The sequence below is a fragment of the Phyllopteryx taeniolatus genome, chromosome 16 (assembly GCF_024500385.1).
Source record: "Phyllopteryx taeniolatus isolate TA_2022b chromosome 16, UOR_Ptae_1.2, whole genome shotgun sequence".
NCBI lineage: Eukaryota > Metazoa > Chordata > Actinopteri > Syngnathiformes > Syngnathidae > Phyllopteryx > Phyllopteryx taeniolatus.
In genome coordinates, this window is record NC_084517.1 from 8,872,807 (window position 1) to 8,891,712 (window position 18,906).

Here is an 18,906-nt window from a genome sequence, read left to right on the forward strand (position 1 = left end):
CTTAGTAGGGTTTAAAATGTTGTTTTTTTTAAATCCAATCCATTCCTAATTTGCTGTGGCTCCTTTTTCCAGGTTTGATGGTTTAGTCACAGATTTTCCCAAAAAGTGTTGTCTCTTTCATAAATATTGGGATGCAAAACACTGAAAGGTGTCTTGCCTAGGAGGAAGTTCAGCACCCCTAAACCTGTGATCCTAGAATTACCCCACAGCTATTAAAACAAAACAAAAACAACGTGTTGCCTCCTTATTGATGGGTCCACTATGCCACATACAATATGGTGGTTAGATCGACGTAGGATTCGGCGCTCAAGGCTTTATCTAATGCATGGGCATAACACATGTCTACGAGGCTGACCATCCCAGCCCTGTGGAAGGAAGCGGAAATAAACGTCGCCAAGCTTGCGCTAACAGCTCGAGTCGGGCTCCGAGGACGGGCTGGAAGCGATACATGACACACATCGGGGGATTTTTTTTTTTTTTTTTTCCGTCACCAAAACCGAGAACGAGGAGCGAGTAACAACGCGATAGGGATTTGTTTGTTACGGTGGTAACGTCGACGCGGAATATATCGAGTGGTGAGTTGGACTGCTTACGCTTCAAAGTTGTGTACTGTCTTGTTTCCTTTTCGCGACGCAGGCTAGCCAAGTTAAGTAAGGCTAGCGGGGCTAACTGTGCCACTAGGCTAGCAACAACAGCTTGCGCTATGAGAGGGGGGGGTGTTTTCTCTCTTGCTATATTTGCCAACACGAAGCTAGCAGCAAGGTTCCCCGTCGTTTATCAACATATCGCTTGAAGTGAAACGCGCGTTCACTTGTTGACTAATGTCGCCTACCCCTTTAGCTGGGTTAGGATCCATTAGTGGAAGGGAGTTTGAAAACCACTTTGCATCGCAGTTATTGTTAGCCGGCATGCTAGCCCTAGCCTCCTCGTAGATTGGGCGCAGTCTTTTGGGGGTCCAGTCTGTGTGAATGTTTGAAAACACTATGTGATGACAAAATATACGATTTTATATCGTTTCTGTATATGAAAATTACAGCCGACATTACTAGAGAAAAAGTATAAAGATTAGTGGTCTACCATTTTGAACGCCAGCCCGTTTATTTTTTTATCGACTGATGAAATAATTTATTAAAAACCTGCCTTATTAGTAGGCTTTACACGATTAGGATTTTTGGGGCCGATCACAAGATAGAGCAATGTGTCTATTTAAATGACCTGTTCGTTTACTGTATATACTTGTGTACTTAATTGCTCAAAATAAATTTATTTACAATAAATAATGTATCTTTGTTCATCTATTTATGGCAGTGACAGACAGAACAAATGAATGGTCTTCTATTAGATGGCAGGAAGTACATACAGTAATGAATGTATCCACCTTTTGTGACATTTTTGTTTCTTGGTGTTCCGTGAGATTTTTCAATTGTAAAATATGTTCCTTGGCTCCATAAAAGTTGGAAATCACTGCTCTAGTCAGATCGTGTATTCTAATCAGTCGGGTCAAACCAACATTACAACGTGACAGAAATAATGGGTGATAACTTACTGTAATTAAATTACGTTATTGCAATTAAATTACTTCACCCACACAGAAACTTTACAGCATAATTTGACAGAACTGCGGCATGTTTACGTACAACAGTTAGCGCTAGCACTAGCTCGCTGGTCTACAAAACGTTTTTGTTGCCTGCTTGCGAGCCGTATCGTATTAAAAGTACGTGAGCATACCTCAAGCAAGCCTTAAACGAACGTCCTGTCCTGAGCAGCGGTGACCACCACCACACGTTTTCCTCCCTTTTGTCCTCATAATACCGTCGGCGCGATCCACTCTTGTTGTCGTCGCCACGGTAACGAGTGTATCCGGTCGCATTTGAGTTGACAAGATAAAGCCCAATGATCATAAAAAATGCGATGCGGTGGTAACGGAATGCAAGATTTTATTGCAGTAGTCTGACATAGTGCAATCGTGAAAGAGCAAATTTGTCTTGTAGTCTGATGCGGGCATCACGTGTTGTCTGTCTCAGACTTGTTGTCTGTCCCACACCGCTGACATACTTTTTTGTTTTTTTTTAAATAACTTTATTGGCCGTCAGATATTTACAGTGCTACGTCAAAAGGCACCCGACAAGGCTTAAAATAAACAAGCTTTTGGATTTGGATTTTGGCGACGCAGAGTCAATGTCTTTTGGTAGTCATTGATCGGATCGGTGAATTATGACATTAAACCTGATCAGCCGATCAGCATAAAATGCAAATTGTCGGCCGATACCGATCAGGCCAATTAAAATCGTGTAGAGTCTGCTTATTTGATATTCTTGCACGCTCCTAGCAACTTCTCTAGAAGTGTCCCACATCCTCGTCGTAACATCTCTTACTCATACTTATAACGGATGAAATGTGCCATTTTCATTATTTATTTTTGTTCTTCCATAAAGCGTCAGTGTTGACTGGTTCGTTGTTCGCTATTGGCTTGTGGCGTGTAAGTCAGGTTTAATGACCTTTAGGGATCGTATGGTTGTATTAGATTGACGCATATTCGTAAACAACTTAATGAGATAACGCTCCTTATCCGTTTAACAAATGTAGGTTGAGCTAATGTATCACTGACTGCTCTGCATAATCACCAGTCTGCAAAGGTGCTTAGCAGTCATTGACAGGGATTTAAATACCCTCACAAACTTTTCTCTTATTAATTTTTAAGAAAAAAAGATGGCGATCATTGTCAAATTTTCTGTTTGCCTGAGGATGTCCATATCTCTGCTTCTTTTTAAGAAGCTCACAAACCTGTGCACATTTTTGCCCAGGCCGTCTTAGTCTGCGCCTTCTCTCCCCACTCTTACAGGAACCACGCTGCGACCTTTATGTAAGGTCAAAGCCCTAAAGCAACGGGTCACAGACGGGAGGAGAGACTCGGGAGAAAAGCATCTGGCCACAGACGCAGGGATAAGCTGTGTTTTTATTTTTTTATTCAGTCTCTGAATCCCAACTTGAACCAAGACGTTATCTCACACACACGCCATGGAGGCCATTGCCAAATACGATTTCAACGCTACTGCTGAAGATGAGCTTAGCTTTAAGCGTGGAGAGGTCCTTAAGGTAAGTGGAAAATACTTGGTTTTCATTGGAGTGAGTACTTTGTTTGTGTGACTGAATGCCATCAACCTTGACATTAAAGTGGGTCGGGTTATTTTTTTTATCGACACGTTTTCCAAGGTTATTAACAGTGCGCAATGAATTACAGTAGTTTACATAAGAGTAGATGGTCACATAGGACACTCGGTTTGCCGTACTTACCATATTTCAATTGATTCGTTTTATATTTCTGGCCTGAAAGTGTTTTTCATAGAAATATGTAAAGAGAGCCCCCCATTTTCATGTTTCGACATCCGCAAATTCACACATTCGCAGATGAAATGTTTTTTTTACCTGTCTTCCGTTATTTGTAAAAACTGTGATGCTAACCAGTGAACCAAGAAAGGAATTCATTGTGGCATCAGAAAAGGTCTGGCTGCTTAGTTCAATATGAGCAATACAATGAATTAATATCAACTGTAAACACAAATAGATTTTGACAAATACACACTATGCACATACATTATGTATATCTTATTAATTCCTGACTCAAACACTAATGCTAATTTGTGCATCTAAAAAAATGCAGTGCAGCTGAGCTTTAGGCTTTGATGTAGTGCTTCAGGCAGCGTGGTCCTGCTGCAACTTGAAAGTGGCTCTGGAGCTGCAGCCAGCCTAGCTTCCAAGTCATTGGCAGAGAAACTGTATAAGGGCAATTATGTAAATTAGCAGTTGGCGGAAGTACAGAACAGCTCGCTCACAGACACATTTTCTTAAATTGGCACAGCAAACTATTTTGTCACATTTCATCTGCGGGAAGGCGCTCCAGAGAACAATCTATTTGTATAGAAAATCTTCCTTATGTCCCTGCACCAAAATGAAAAATCTTGGCGAAAACTGATAATGAGGAAACCAAAGATGGAAACTGAAACACTGAAAGAAATGATGCCAGTTATTAATAAAATTGCATTTATGGCTATGACTTCAAAGCTGGCAACCTATAGAAATTAACTTTCAAAAGATTTTCTTTACCGCTTATCCTCAATAGGGTCGCGGGCTGCTGGAGCCTATCCCAGCTATCTTCTGGCGGGAGGCGGGGTACGGCCTGAACCGGTCGCCAGCCAATCGCAGGGCACATAGAAACAAACCATTCGCGCTCACATTCACAGCTACGGGCAATTTAGAGTCTTCAATCAACCTACCACGCATGTTTTTGGGATGTGGAAGGAAACCAGAGTACCCAGAGAAAACCCACCCAGGCAGAACATGCAAACTCCACACAGGCGGGGCCAGGATTTGAACCCCGGTCCCCAGAAATGTGAGGCTGTGAGTCGACCACCGTGCCAGCCACTTTCAAAACAATGCATAGTTTCATTGCACGACAATCATCCATCCATCCATTTTCTGAGGCGCTTCTCCTCACTAGGGTCGCGGGCGTGCTGGAGCCTACCCCAGCTATCATCGGGCAGGAGGCGGGGTACACCCTGAACTGGTTGCCAGCCAATCGCAAGGCACATATAAACAAAGAACAATTCGCACTCACATTCACACCTACGGGCAATTTAGAGTTGTCAATTAACCTACCATGCATGTTTTTGGGATGTGGGAGGAAACCGGAGTGCCCGGAGAAAACCCACGTAGGCACGGGGAGAACATGCAAACTCCACACATCCGGCGCCGGGGATTGAACCTGAGACCTCAGAACTGTGAGGCAGACGCTCTAACCAGTCGCCCACCGTGCCGCCGCACGACAATCAATTACTCCATAATTGTAATTGTTAATAAATTGTGTATTTTTGTTTTTTTAATGTAGTTATTGCATCAACCATGTAAAGGCAGACACAGTTGCACCCTGAATCAAAGCACCATATTGTCACGACCATAAGGCCAGTTACAGGTAATAGGTCGCCAACTCGAGGCGAAAGCCACCTTCAAAATAAAAGCTTCCCAATAATACGGACATCAGTGCTCTTCGGTTAAGGAATGCAACCAGCTAAGTTAATTTGAATGTTGAGATAACATTAAAAAATGTAGTTTATTTGATATCTTAGTAAAAATAAATGGTAAATGGACTGCACTTATATAGATAGCGCTTTATCTACATCATCACAGTACCCAAAGCGCTTTACAAAGCCTCACATTCACACACACATTCATAAACCAATGGGCGACTGCTGCCATGCAAGGCACTGCCAGGCCCACTGGGAGGAAATTAGGGTTCAGTGTCTTGCCCAAGGACACTTCGACATGCGGACAGTCGTAGCAGGGATTCCAACCTGTTCTACCTACTGAGCCAAAGCCACCCCAACATAATCCAATTGGTATCGCAAGACAAGTCCTGATCTGTGTGACAGACCACCAAGGAGTCCGCTAAAAGAGGTTTGATGAAGAGCTGATATTGTATTTCACAATGACTGAAAAATTCGGTTTAAAAAAAAATCTGAGATACGTCCGTAATATTGGGAGGCTTTTGTTTTGAAGGTGGCTTTCGCTGCGAGTTGGTGACTTGTTATGTAATGCCTAGTATGAACAAAATTAGGGGCGGCTGGCTTGACTGCTAATTTACGAGTGGAGGCTGGCTTGACTGCAGTCATTTTCGGGGATCCTTAGCCAAACCGATGCACATACCAGAACTATAACTAACCCCTAACTACAATGCAAATTTCCCCATTGTGGGACTAATAAAGATCATATTATACAGTAATGTACTTTTAACCTAAAAGACCCCTGCTCTCAGGTGACTTATGCAGTGACGTACTACTACATTTTCGGTTTCAGACGGCGTCCTGTGTTGCTCTGTATTATTTTCTCTCTGGACACCTATTAATGTCAGCGGTGTTCGACTGCACCATCACAACATCCTGTTTCGGCAGAAAATGCGCTTTTGGGCCAACTTTCGGCCAAACGTATTCGGTGGCCGAATTTTCGGTATGCCTACCTTTTATCTTAAAGGTCCCATAAATTACCAAAACAACTTTTTCTAGTATTTGGGATGTTATACTGCCTCTATGGTGCCTCAGTAAACGTGAAATATGAATTAAAATCATCCTTGCATTCCTGAGTTACAGACGTTTTTCTGCCAAGAAGCCTGAAAGCTGGTCATTCGAAGTTCATGAGCTTATCTACATCACTAGCGAAGATCTACTCCTAACTCTCTGCCCCTGACCCAGCGCTGTCAACATAACACATGCGCTCACAAGTAGTGATGGTTGGGTCTTCTACACAGATGCAACCAATCAGAAGAAAGGCGGCGGCGGTCTTAGCCAAATATGGACAAAGTGGATACAAAACTGCGTCAAACAGAAGTAGCTTTTTCGTAAATGTCATACAAGTATAAAAAGACGCTAACCACTAATGTGATGAAAAACAGCTGCTAACCTTAGCAGTCGACATTACTGTTAGCGTACCCCTCTGAGTTTCTGTGCCAGTTTATAGGCACTTTTTTAAAAAAAATTGTCAGCTTCCATTGTACAACCTTAAAAAGGGTGTTCGAAGTCATTCAAGCATCATGCGTGCTTGTTGCCTCAACATGGCAAAGATATTTGGAAAATACATGCTGCAATTTTCCTAGACAATGGCGTTCACAGGATTTAAACCAGGGGTGTCAAACTCAAATTCACGGTAGGACAAAATTAAAAATTGGGACGTCACGGGCCAAAATGAATATTTATGAAAAATCACTGCGATGTGCATGTTTCCCTCCTCTCCAGAAATGTAGCGTTAAAGTTGATCATATGACAACAAACTTACATTTTGCTTAAACACTGAATCTGGAATAAACAAACTTTAATATTATAAACACGAGAAATCAAATTTGCAATAAGACATCAGTGGTATTTGTTTGTTGCTTTGTATTTCAATAGATAACATGATTTCTTCAGTCTATCCATCTTCTATTTATCTATCTCCAACTACCGTTCTTTTTTTTATGTAAATCATTTTTCAAAGGCTGCGATTGGCTGGCAACCAGTTCAGCGTGTACCCCGCCTCCTGCCCGATGACAGCTGGGATAGGCTCCAGCACGCCCACGACCCTAGTGAGGAGAAGCGCCTCAGAAAATGGATGGATGGATGGCTTTTTCAAAGGCCAACAACAAAACAACCCAAAAAATAGGAATGTCCTTCAATAAAAATCCAAACTTCAAACTATTAACAGTCCATGCCTGGGAGTTGAAAAAGGGCATTAAAAAACATTAATTCAGTTATGTTATATTCTTTGTTACAGCCACGTTGCTCCGCACACGATAAAGAGGTCTGTCTTTTACTTTAGTGAACAGACAATCTGCCTCCCACCTGTCTTGGACGTTAATAGTTTTCCATCTTTCGTTTTGCCATTTTTGGGAAGGGGAAGTGTAAATTTGCTCGGGGAGACTGGTAACATAGTTGCTAACGACTGCAACAGAAATGGAAGGGCCGCTCGCCGGTCTAGACTGATGGGCCAACACACTAGCAAAGCATTCTGGGATTTGTAATATTAGTGGCGCATGTGCTATATACTGGCGGGCCAACTCTAATACACATTTGTTATGGTCTTGCGGGCCAAATATAATCACATCGTGTGCCAAATTTGGCCCCCGGGCCAGAGTTTGACGTAATTTAAACAATCATAATCTCTTTGGCTAAAGCCATGTTCATCAGGATTCTCTTAAGGTTTTTAAGCAGCAATTTGCATCAATATAATTATATTTGTATTTGTGTAAGGGCTGGGCAATATCTCCTTAATACAATCTGATTTTTTTGTTTTTTCACAATCTGGTTCATGATTCTAATGGATTTTTTTTCTCTCCCCTTCACTTATAGAAAAAGCAAATCACATTCTTAAAAATGTATATGTTTGAATAATTAACATTTTAGATGTTCAACAATTAACATATGAGCCGTCAAACTGCATGGCCCGTCTTGTCCATATTTTAAGTGTAACACCATATTTTTTTTATTTTTTTTTGTTTGTGTCATGTAGCGTTGTACAAGTGAGGCAAGGCGACCTTGACAAAATAGTTGCGGTTTGGAAGCACATACCTTGGGTCAAAAGTTTCCAACATGTCACGGCTCTTGGAATGTGTAAATGGTCGCCGTCTTTTGGCAGTGTGAAAAAATGAGACCAAGATAAATATATTCACGGCTATAAACTCTACAACTCAATTACAAAACACTGAGTGGTAAAAAAAAAAAAAAAAAAGCTGAGAATGTGGTTGCACAAGTGTGCACACCCTATTGAAACTGGGGATGTGGCTGTGTTCAGAATTAACCAATCACATTCAAACTCATGTTGAATGGGAGTCATCACCCATATGCCAACATTAAAATTGCCTCTGATTAACCCTAAATAAAGTTCAGAGGTTCTCACAGGCTTTTCCTGACATTTTTGTCATCACATCTTACAGCAAAAGCCACGGTCTGTGAAAAGCTTCCACAAGATCAGAGGGATCCCATTGTTCAAAGATACTGTATCATTCAGGGGAAGGGTACGCAAGAATTTCCAATGCATTAAATACTGTATACCATGTTTTCTTCAGCTGGAACGGGGGCTTTAGTCAAGGTTCAGTCAGTATTGGCACAAAACCTTAGAAAGCAAATTAATGTCAGAAAAAAAGCCTACTAGAACATCTGTACTTTATTTTAGCTTAATTGGAGGCACTTTAAATGTTGGCTGGTGTGTGCTGACTCCCATTTAACATGAGCTTGAATGACTGCTTAATTGTGAACACAGCCACATCCCCATTTATTAAAAAAAAAAAAAAGTGCACACTTGTGCAACCTCATTATCGCAGTAGTTTTTCATTCCCCCTTTCAATTATTTTCTATTCTTCAATTGAGTTGTAGAGGTTACAACTCGCATTTATGCTGGACAAAGTTTTATCTTTGGCCCAATTTTTTATATCCCAAAAACCGGGCAATTGAACTAGAATGTGTAGACGAGACTTAATTCACTATAACTAGAGACTGGAAGATGATGTATACAAGCAAATCTTGTTCAATATTTGGACTGCATGTTTTTCTTGAAATATATCTTCTGTTTGAGTCCTCTGTATGCTCGAACAATATTCAACAATTTACTCCCGGCTGCAAACCCAAGAGTATGGAAAAAGAATGCTTCCTCTGTTTTGCAAGGGAAATTGAATTTTGCATGTAACAGCCATCATAATTTGAAACGTGTATAATTAAAAGAATGCGGGAATTTTTATTTTTCAAGTCTTTGTTTCACACGTATTTACGTGGAGGTAAAGTCGGGTAGACTTTCTTTTCACGTTATTTCTAGAGAGAAGGTGAATCTAAAATAGACTGCCATAATACTGCCCCTGGCACCATCCACAATGCATCTGAATCATTTGTTGGCTGCTTTCCTCATAGGACTAACTTGCTTTTTGAAGTAGGCATGATGTTCTGGCCTCTGTCGGATTGAATCCCCCTTTCTCTCACTCTTTCATCGTTATCCTGTTTACCTCTTTCTCTTGTTTCCTCCCTTTCCAACTGCAGCCATGTCTTAACGGCTGCCTCTTTTTTTTTTTTTTTTCCATTCACAGACGCACAGTGTTATAAAGATTGGAACCATGCTATGTAACTTGTTACTGTAGACGATGTTTTCAGGAACTTCTCTTTCAAATGAAATATAATTTAGTAAAAAAAAAATTTAAGAACTTAACAATGCCAGTAATCAAACTGCACAACAAACAATGCAACTTAATGTCTGCCCAGATACAAAAGTGTATAGACCGACTTGAAAGCAGCAGTTGAGGTCAGATGTGTTCCCTGATACTTAAATGTGGATACTAATTGATGAAGCGTGAATTGGTTCTCAGTAATGCCAATGTATATGTTGTCAAAGCAAGCCATCTGCTGATACTGATGTTAGACACCGCTGGCCAAAGGACAAAAAGGTCTCTCAAGAGAGCGTACTGGCCTTGCTCATTTGAGCATCTACTTCTATGGCATGAATAGAAAAATTTTAGAGTTCCCCTATTGTACAGCTTCTCTTTATGTAAACATTAACACACAATGAATCCTCTAGTTGTAGATACAATGAGAGGTACGGTAGCTTTTCCAACGATGTCTGATATTTTAATTCCTGGTAAAGGAAGGGACTCCAGTCATTACAGTTCTGCAGCGCTACCTTGGGCTTAATGTTACCATGCATCATTATATTCAATTAATTGCAATTGCACCCTTGAAAGTGATTGCAGTCCAATCAGTTGTATGTACTCTGCACATGCACATTATAAGCTTTTACTCTCACAGTTAATGAAGAGAACTCCAACAGAGGTTCATCCTTTCTTTATCTGTGACATTTCTGTGGTCGTTTGTAAGATTAAAGAAAGCCCACATTGTCCACTGTCACTAGGATATTTAGTAATCAGGTTCCACAACTAGCCTCCAGGGAGCAATCACTGCGTCACTGTGTTTCGCAAAAGCTGGCCGCCCTGACCGGGCTCCCCTCTAATTTGCAGCCTTGAGTCATTCAGCAACATTTAGTCCTGTCATTTGCTCTTTCAAGAGTCATGAAGCCAACTATCACGTATGTATATCAAAGCCTCTTCCTCACGCAAAAGGAAGACTATGTGATGACAAAAATAGAAAAGTGACTATAATGGTTGAGTTTAATGTATGGACTTCAACATGACTTTTTGCTGCATGTTTCATATCTGCTGCTGGCCTTCATTTTTACGTCCCTGATTAAGAGGCAAAGCAGGACATCTTACTGAAATCTGGCCACAGCCCCAAGCACTGTTCTCATTTCCTCTTTAAATAAATAAAGATTAACAGTCCATCGTGGTGACAGAATAAGCTCCTGTCTACAGATCTGTGAGCTCTGTGTCAGCAGTTATAACTAAAACTCATTGTGCTCGTCGTACTACCTACAGACTACAATACACGTGGGAAAACTGCTAGAATTTACCCATCACATCTCTGTATTCTTATTGCATCTACAACACACTGATTTTAGAGGCAACTTTGTATTTTAATGCGGGGATACCAATGGACCAGGATGGATTCTGTTGTGCTGCCGATCTCAAAGTCTCGCATTATCACGTGATCTCATAAAACCGAAGAAGAAGAGAAAATTCCAGATACGCACTGATGTGTCCCAAGTTGTGATGGGCACGGCAGTTCTTTTGAGTGTAGTGAATCATTCGAATCAGTTCATTGAAAAAATTCTTACAAAAGATTCGTTCACCGACTCTTTAGTTCTTTTTCACAAATCATTCAAGTGCTTCCTCATTCAGTTAATGATCCATCCCTGAGGTTCACGTTCACTCAACACATTCACCAACGGACTATGCGATATTGTTGTCATGTAAACTAGGACAGGCGGGGAGATTATTTATATATAAAAAAATAAACTTCGGCTAAATTGTCACCTACCTATCTCTTTCTCTCAGCAAGCTCTCGAACACCGGCTTCGGTTGTGAGTCGTGAACATGCGTCCAGCGAGCTCAGCTACTGACCATCCTTCCGCGTCCCCTGACGTCCAACTAGGCTCTCGCCAGCCGGCGTGACTTTTCAGCATTGCTGACACCAGCACCCGCCAGCCGGGCTTTCTGCTCATTCACCTTACCGTTATTGTCATCTGATTAGTGGAAAGCGTCTTTGAGTGTCTTCAGAAATGCTATATAAGTTTAATGTATTATTATTATTATTAAGTAAACAGCTTTAATAATAGCATTACAGACACAGAGGGAATGATATGTATGTGTACGTAAAAACATTTATTATTAATTTACATTTATTTTAAATGTGTGCTTGTTTTCATGTGCTTGACTGACTCAAAAATTAGCCGTTAGCTTGAAGCTGCTGGTGAGAGCTATCCCCGCGACTTGCGGTTAAAATCACTCATGAGTATGTTCACTGCATAGTACGTCGTTCCTTGCGCAAACGAATCACTCATCGTATTAGTACAGCGCTCCTTAGCGGATCACAAGCGAAGACGTTCAACGAACGAATCACTCGTCTCACAGATCGCGGACGATAAGTTCAACGGACGAATCACTCTTCAGTTCCTCAGTACACCAGTTCACTGAACGAATCACTCAGTTCACGTAAGTCCCTCCCCTGAACCAATCACTCTTCAGTTCTTTAGTACACCAGTTCACTGACCGACTCACTCAGTTCACTTCAGTCCCTCCCCCACCTGCACGGCGTTGCCTGACGCTGGCTGCTAATTGGTCATTCGCCGAAGTGAGTGACAACGCTGGCGAATCGCAAATCACATGGCAGTACATTTAATAAAGTCCCGCCCCCGCCTGCACACTGGCTGCTCATTGGTAATTTCCTGACGATTCAGAAGTGAGTGACAGAACACTTAAACAGTTCAGTTTCCGCTCCCAGCTGACTCGCTAGCCTCCCGGTGGCTGGCGGCGGCTAAGCTAAAAAAAAAACGGATCATTTCATAAACCCATTCGGTTCAGTTCATTCACTAAAAAGATCGTTCTTCTAAATGAAACGTTCACGAACGAAACAAAACTAGTCCCAAGTGTTAACAAAGATTGCCGGACCCGAGAGCCTTGTAAAATGGCGATGTTCTAAAAAACGACATGCTTTGGAAAATACTTCTTGCCATCTGGGGAACTCACTTTTCTACATAAAATGACATAGTTTAAATTTACGATAATTTCAGTGTTCGTCGCTCTTAGGTCTTGGGTGCTTCTTTGATGACTCTGGAGAAGTCAGCCCCCCCCCCCCACACACACACACACACAAATGTGAAGAGTTTTGGTCGTAAATATTGAACGAATTAATTATTTAACATTGTCGGGCCCGACCTGTTTCGGACCCTAAAATCAGGCTGAATCCATTCTTAACGTACATCAGACCTAAGACAATCTAATAGGATAATCTTAAAAGATTTAAGGCCGTCTGGCGTTTTGACATGCTTTGTCGCAAAGGGGCAGAATCTGCACAAAAACAGGTCGGATTTCTTTGTGTATACCAGTCCTAAATCATTAATTATAATTATTATTATTCAAATTAATTAATTATATTATCGCTTTTAAAAGCTGCTTTTTTCCCAGTAAAGAGAATAGTGGTCTCTCTCTCTCTCAGCAACCAGAAACTTCTAAATACAAAATCTGCAGTCATTTGGCCTATTTACACTTGTTTTTTTTAAAATGTAGTGACATTTTTTAAGCCAGATATATATTTTTTTTAAGAATGATTTAAAACTGGCACATTGTTTGGATTCCCAAACTCTAATAAGACAAATAGGATTGAGAGTCTGTAGTGCGTGCAAAACAAGAGTGCAAGTTTATTGTATCTCTGTGCATTTATAGTGATACCACAGCATAGCTTTTCTCACATCCTGTTTGTGTCGTCCAAACCCCTGCAACTTCCTGCGTCTCCCAACTCCAGCAACCCTCGTCTGCATTTACCTCGCTGTACTGATAATGCAGAGAAGTACGAGTTGGAATTAGACTGCAGAATAGTCATATGCACTCAGCCAAACCTCAACCGTTGTTGGTTTTTTTTCCCCTCCCTTGCTGTTTTCACTTTCAAAGGTGCTTATATTCTATATTTTCTATTTTAAACCCCATCATTAGCCAAGAAAGAAGCTTTTAAGCCTTGTTGCATCATTACTTTCTATGAAGCCTCTCGACCCATCCCTGATTAATGGGTCCCACTTCGCCGATTATTCACTGAACTATTGATCCTGTTCTATGAAAGTGTTTTATCAGCGCTGAATTTTGATATCTAAATGTCAGGAGAATACGCTCTGTGCTTTTATGGACAAATCCAAATCCACTAAAAACTTCAGGATGACACAAATCAGCTCTGTTTTCTGTGGGTTTATTTGCTGCTTGTGGGCTTTCAAAGGGAGAATTGAAAGGTTAATAAATCCCTGCCTCGTTGCTCATTGTGCAGAGTCTCATACTCAGAGTTGCACTGCCAGAAGATTTTAGGATGTTGCTGAAAATAAAATAAGAAGAATGGTGGTTACATTTGCATATAAATTTATAGGGGTGTAACTATTTATTTTCTTTGGCAGCGATTCGATTCGTATCACGCTTGCCGATTCGATTCAAGGATAATATTTGCTCATCTAGAATGATTATAATCTGAAACGATTCAGTGTTTGGAAAGAGATTCAATATTTTTTTAGCCAAAGAATCAACCAGTGTGACAGTCAACTAAATACCTGGATACTAGACAGTGCAGGTGTAATTTCCTAAATTCCTTTTGTTTCTTGTAAAGGTATCAGATAAATTAATTATGGAAAAAATAAACAAATAATAACTAACCATAATGGCAAATAATAACAGTCAAATGCATTCACACTTTATTTGAATACATTGCAACTAACATCTCTTGAGGTTGGACTAACAGTAGGCTTACCTTCTACCGCTGATGTTGTTTTTCAACATAGAAATAATAAAAATCTTATTGTAATTGAACACAAAACACATTATGCTTAAATGTTATTATATTGAGTAACTACCCATTCACTAGTCATGATGTGTGACGTAGTGGTCACGTAGCTCTGAAAAGCTTGTGATGTCCAATTTTACCATCTGTCATGAGTGACGCCCTCTACAGCAGTGCTTCTCAAAGTGTGGCACAAGTATCACTAGGTGGTACATGGCCTCACTCTAGTGGCATGCAAGAATCACTGAATTAAAGGTTCAAACTGTGTATCATGTTACACAGTCTTGAACTTTTGAAGATTTTTAAAGTACAGTTGTATTTAAATTCTAAGCACAATACACTTGCATTTAATTACCGTATTTTCACGGCCATAAGGTGCACTTAAAAGTCTTTTCTCCAAAATGGACACGCCTTATGTGTGCACAAATCTATAAATGTTGTTGTGTGATGAGCGCGCCGCTTGACTGACTGGGAGCATTTCCTGCCGACACGCTGCTTATACAGAGGAAAAGCGGACGTGGTTGAGGACAACATGCGGCTGTTAAAGGGGGAAGGGTGCGCGAGGAGGAGGACGCTAAAGGCACGCCCCCAGTAGGTATATAGCGCCGGTATGTGCATTGTGCAAAACATCAGTTTGGCTAAGGATCCCTGAAAATGACTGCGGTCAAGCCAGCCTCCACTCGTAAAGTAGCAATCAAGCCAGCCGCCCCTAATTTTGTTCATACTAGGCATTACGGTAATACGTGGCCAACTCGCGGCGAAGCCACCTTCAAAATAAAAGCTTCCCAATAATACGGACATCAATGCTCTTCGGTTAAGGAATGTAACCAGCAAGGTTAATTTGAATGTTGAGATGCATTAAAAAATGTAGTTCATTAGTTTTCGGATACTTTTATTTTGAAATACAATATCAGACCTTCATCAAACCTCTTTTAGTGGACTCCTTGGTGGTCTGTCACAGAGATCTGGTCTTGTCTTGCGATACCAATGGGATTATTTTGGGGTGGCTTTGGCTCAGTAGGTAGAACAGGTTCGAATCCCTGCTACGACTGTCCGCATGTCAGTGTGTCCTTGGGCAAGACACTGAACCCAAATTTGCTCCCAGTGGGCCTGGCAGCGCCTCGCATGACAGCAGTCGCCCATTGGTTTATGAATGTGTGTGTGAATGTGAGGCTTTGTAAAGCGCTTTGGGCACTGTGATGATGTAGATAAAGTGCTATATAAGTGCAGTCCATTTACCATTTATTTTTCCCAAGATATCAAATAAACATTTTTTAATGTATCTCAAGATTCAAATTAACTTTGCTGGTTGCATTCCTTAACCGAAATCTTGACTGCCCACTGTGGCATCAACTATTTATATCTGTATACTGTGTAATGGTTGAATAGCATAATGTTGTTTATTTCTATCCAGTCTTTAATTCTTTCGACTTATTCCTGTTGCTGTCTAAAATCTGTAGTAATTGTGTTCATAAAACTCAATGTTTATAAAACAAGTAATTGTTTGCTGTTTGCTCTCTGACACCGCTCTCATACTTAGTTTTACTTGATTTTGTAATAGTATTGCTTAACATTGTTTCCGGATAGTAAGCAAAGGAATCATTCATGCAGAGTTTTTGGTGTGCGTGCGTTTAACGCAACTCGAGTCCCACCATGCTCAGCCGAGGCACGGTGAATTAAGATGCATGTTTTGGCTTTGTTTGCGGCGTGCGGCGTGTTACCGTAATGCTTAGTATGAACAATGATTTTGGCAGCTGGCTTGACTTCTTGACTGGGCCTGTCCTGACTGCAGTTTATATTACCATGATATACTGTTGCCATCAACACAACACCATCCCCAAATCATGTTAATCGCTAATTTAATACACAAAAAAATCGATAATTTATTACGCTGTCACTGATTAAATGGTAAAATATGGTGCTTGCTTCCCGGCGTTAGCGAGCAGCTAGCTGCGAGGCAAGTGCTCAGTAGACTCAAAACAGCCGGCAGACTACTTTTCAAGGAAGTTTAATAGGCGAAAATGAAATTGTTCTTACAATCAATTTTTAACAAACTAGTAGCTGTGATGTCATTTCTTCCCTTTTACCAGACAGAGGGGCAGATTCATGTCACATTCTCGTGACTTCTGCACATGTAATGACGTAAGAATGGCGGCCTCTGGAGGCGAGTAGATGCGGTGTTCTAAAAAAATTTATTTATTTGAATAAGCATCAGTGGGTTTTAAATTCCCTCAGCAAAACTAAATAAAAAATTTTTTTTAAAACAACAAAAAAAAAAAAAAAGCTATAATGTAATTTTGAGTACAATTGCACAGATCACAAAACTCAACATTAAAATTAAGCTGTCCATGGTGCAAAATAGTACAAAACGAACTCAAATAACATTGCTGACATTATAAATACTTAATCCGCTACATGCGGAACGTCACGTGAGCAAACCCGGAAAACGGGATAGCTAACGCTATCGCATGACTACTGTTTGTTTACATGATTGTTTCAACCCCTACTTGCTAAAATGTTGTTTTATTTATGAAACTCAAAAGCCTTTCCTGGTAAAAGTTAAAGTGAGCGCACTCTTTCTGCTGCGTGTGAACGGTTTTAATGGTTTAGGTTTCCCCTCGCTTTGTAAAATGCTTCATTCCACTGTCCAGCTGCTGCAGGCTAAGCAATCAGGCTCACGGGCTTTCCCAGCTGCGGGGAGGGGCGCATCGGGGAAGACGAGACCCAATGCCGCTTGGCGCCGAATTGAAGCATGCATATTTATTATCGCGATGTACGTTTGAATCATCAATGTGTCCTGCAATTCACATTAGTTTTCACGAGCCTCTAATCCCACTTTGGTTGTCATGCCGAGCCGCGGCGGAGCTGGCTCAAAGCAGGGGATAACTAGCCAGTAATTTGGGGGCCCAAGGCAAACATAGTCACGGCCCCTCTTATGTAATTTAGACCACTTTGTCCAGCTTTTGAAATCTGTTACACTTATCTGACAGCTATACATTGTACAGTGTCATCAAGCAATAATGCTCAGGGTTAAGTGGTCTTTTACATGTTTAATCATTGGGTTAGACAAATGTAATTTTATAGAATTGGGTAAAATCAAGGTTAGGATTAGCATCTACATTGTAGCGTATATTGGTCAAATAAAATGTAATTCATTTGGGAGAAAAGAATAAGCCGGAAGTGACGCTTGCGTTACTTCCGGTTTAGCGTAATTTTAAGTTTGTTAAAATCAAATTAATGTCTCGAAAGAGCACTTATGTATAAAATTTAGGAAAAATGACAAGAAACCTTATCATCAGTCTCGTAATCTGAAAATGACTACACTTTAGGAAATTTTGAGTTCTAGATGACAGAGGTTTACTTAAACTCCGAACCCACACACAAAATACAACCAAGAGTGGAATTTTATAGTATATTTAATGACATCTAAATTGATCTAAAGGGGAACACACAAAAGGGGTCAAACTAATCAAAGAAAAGAACACTAATAATGATAAAAAGGAGGGGGGAAAAAAAGCAAAGTTGGGATTTCGTGTGAAGCTAGTAATTTCCCCAAAATAATTAGGGACTGATGTTGTACATCATTGTAAGGATTGCAGTGTCGACTCACGAATGCAGATCAGCTGGTCTTTGGAGAGTGGTCTTCCTCCGGACCTCAGGCGGAAACAAAGCAGGCTTGGTTGAAGGAAAAAAGATGCACAAAAATAAAAACAAATGGGAAAAGAAAGTTGTTGTCCCGTTTGGATACACTCATAACTTTTCTGCCGGTTGAACTGGTGGCGCGCTGAGCTCTGGACCTCAGAGGCGTGTGGGACCGGTACGGGATGCCGTTAGTTGCTTGCAGAGGCTCCGCCGACCGATCGTGACATTTTGTCTTCCGTTAACAATCATCAAAGGTGAGTCCACGGGTTGGAGCTTGCAGTTCCTCTCAACGCCAGTGGGTGGTGCCTCACATGCATGTATGAATATTAACCACATAGTCTTCTTGGAGGGAGGGGCCCTCAACCTTTTGGTCAGGGAAGGAGTCTTTTGAAGCCAGGAATCAAGATTTGACTGGAAGCTGCTAATTAGGTTCAGGTCCACTTGACGTACACCAGGCATTCTCCTAGTGGCCGTCTCACAGCAGGGCAGCGCGGAGGAATGGGGTTCACCTCCGGTTGCGGGAGCATATCCGCTACAAATGTTTCCAAATCCAATCAAGAATTGTATCGCTCCCATACCGAATCGAATCATATCGAAACGCCCTGACCGTAAAGAAATCATTTTTGAATGGAATCACTACCTGTGTATCTAGATATGTATCATATCTGCCTCCTGCCAGAGTTTTCTAACCCTAGTTGGTACTCAGTACTCGATTCCAAATCTATACAATAGGCCAAATTTATGTCTACTGCATATACTGTGCACCCCTAGCCAGAGTTAATCCTTTGAAGACTGAAAACAGGTCAACTGAGTTGCCTTTCTATAGATAAAAGGTACA

At 41.0% G+C, this 18,906-nt stretch overlaps 1 protein-coding gene across 2 annotated transcripts in view; it reads left to right on the top strand.

Annotated features, from left to right (window-relative positions):
* Nucleotides 1-346: 346 nt before the first annotated feature.
* grb2b (growth factor receptor-bound protein 2b) overlaps nucleotides 347-18,906 on the top strand; it is a 47,667-nt gene continuing 29,107 nt past the window's right edge. The window contains exons 1-2 of one of the 2 annotated variants that reach the window (XM_061750300.1): nucleotides 347-575; nucleotides 2,843-3,096. In XM_061750300.1, coding sequence (XP_061606284.1) covers nucleotides 3,019-3,096 — 78 coding nt within the window. In that variant the 5' untranslated portion in view covers nucleotides 347-575; nucleotides 2,843-3,018. The remainder of the gene's footprint in view (nucleotides 576-2,842; nucleotides 3,097-18,906) is intronic. The other variant, XM_061750301.1, reaches the window with a different exon arrangement.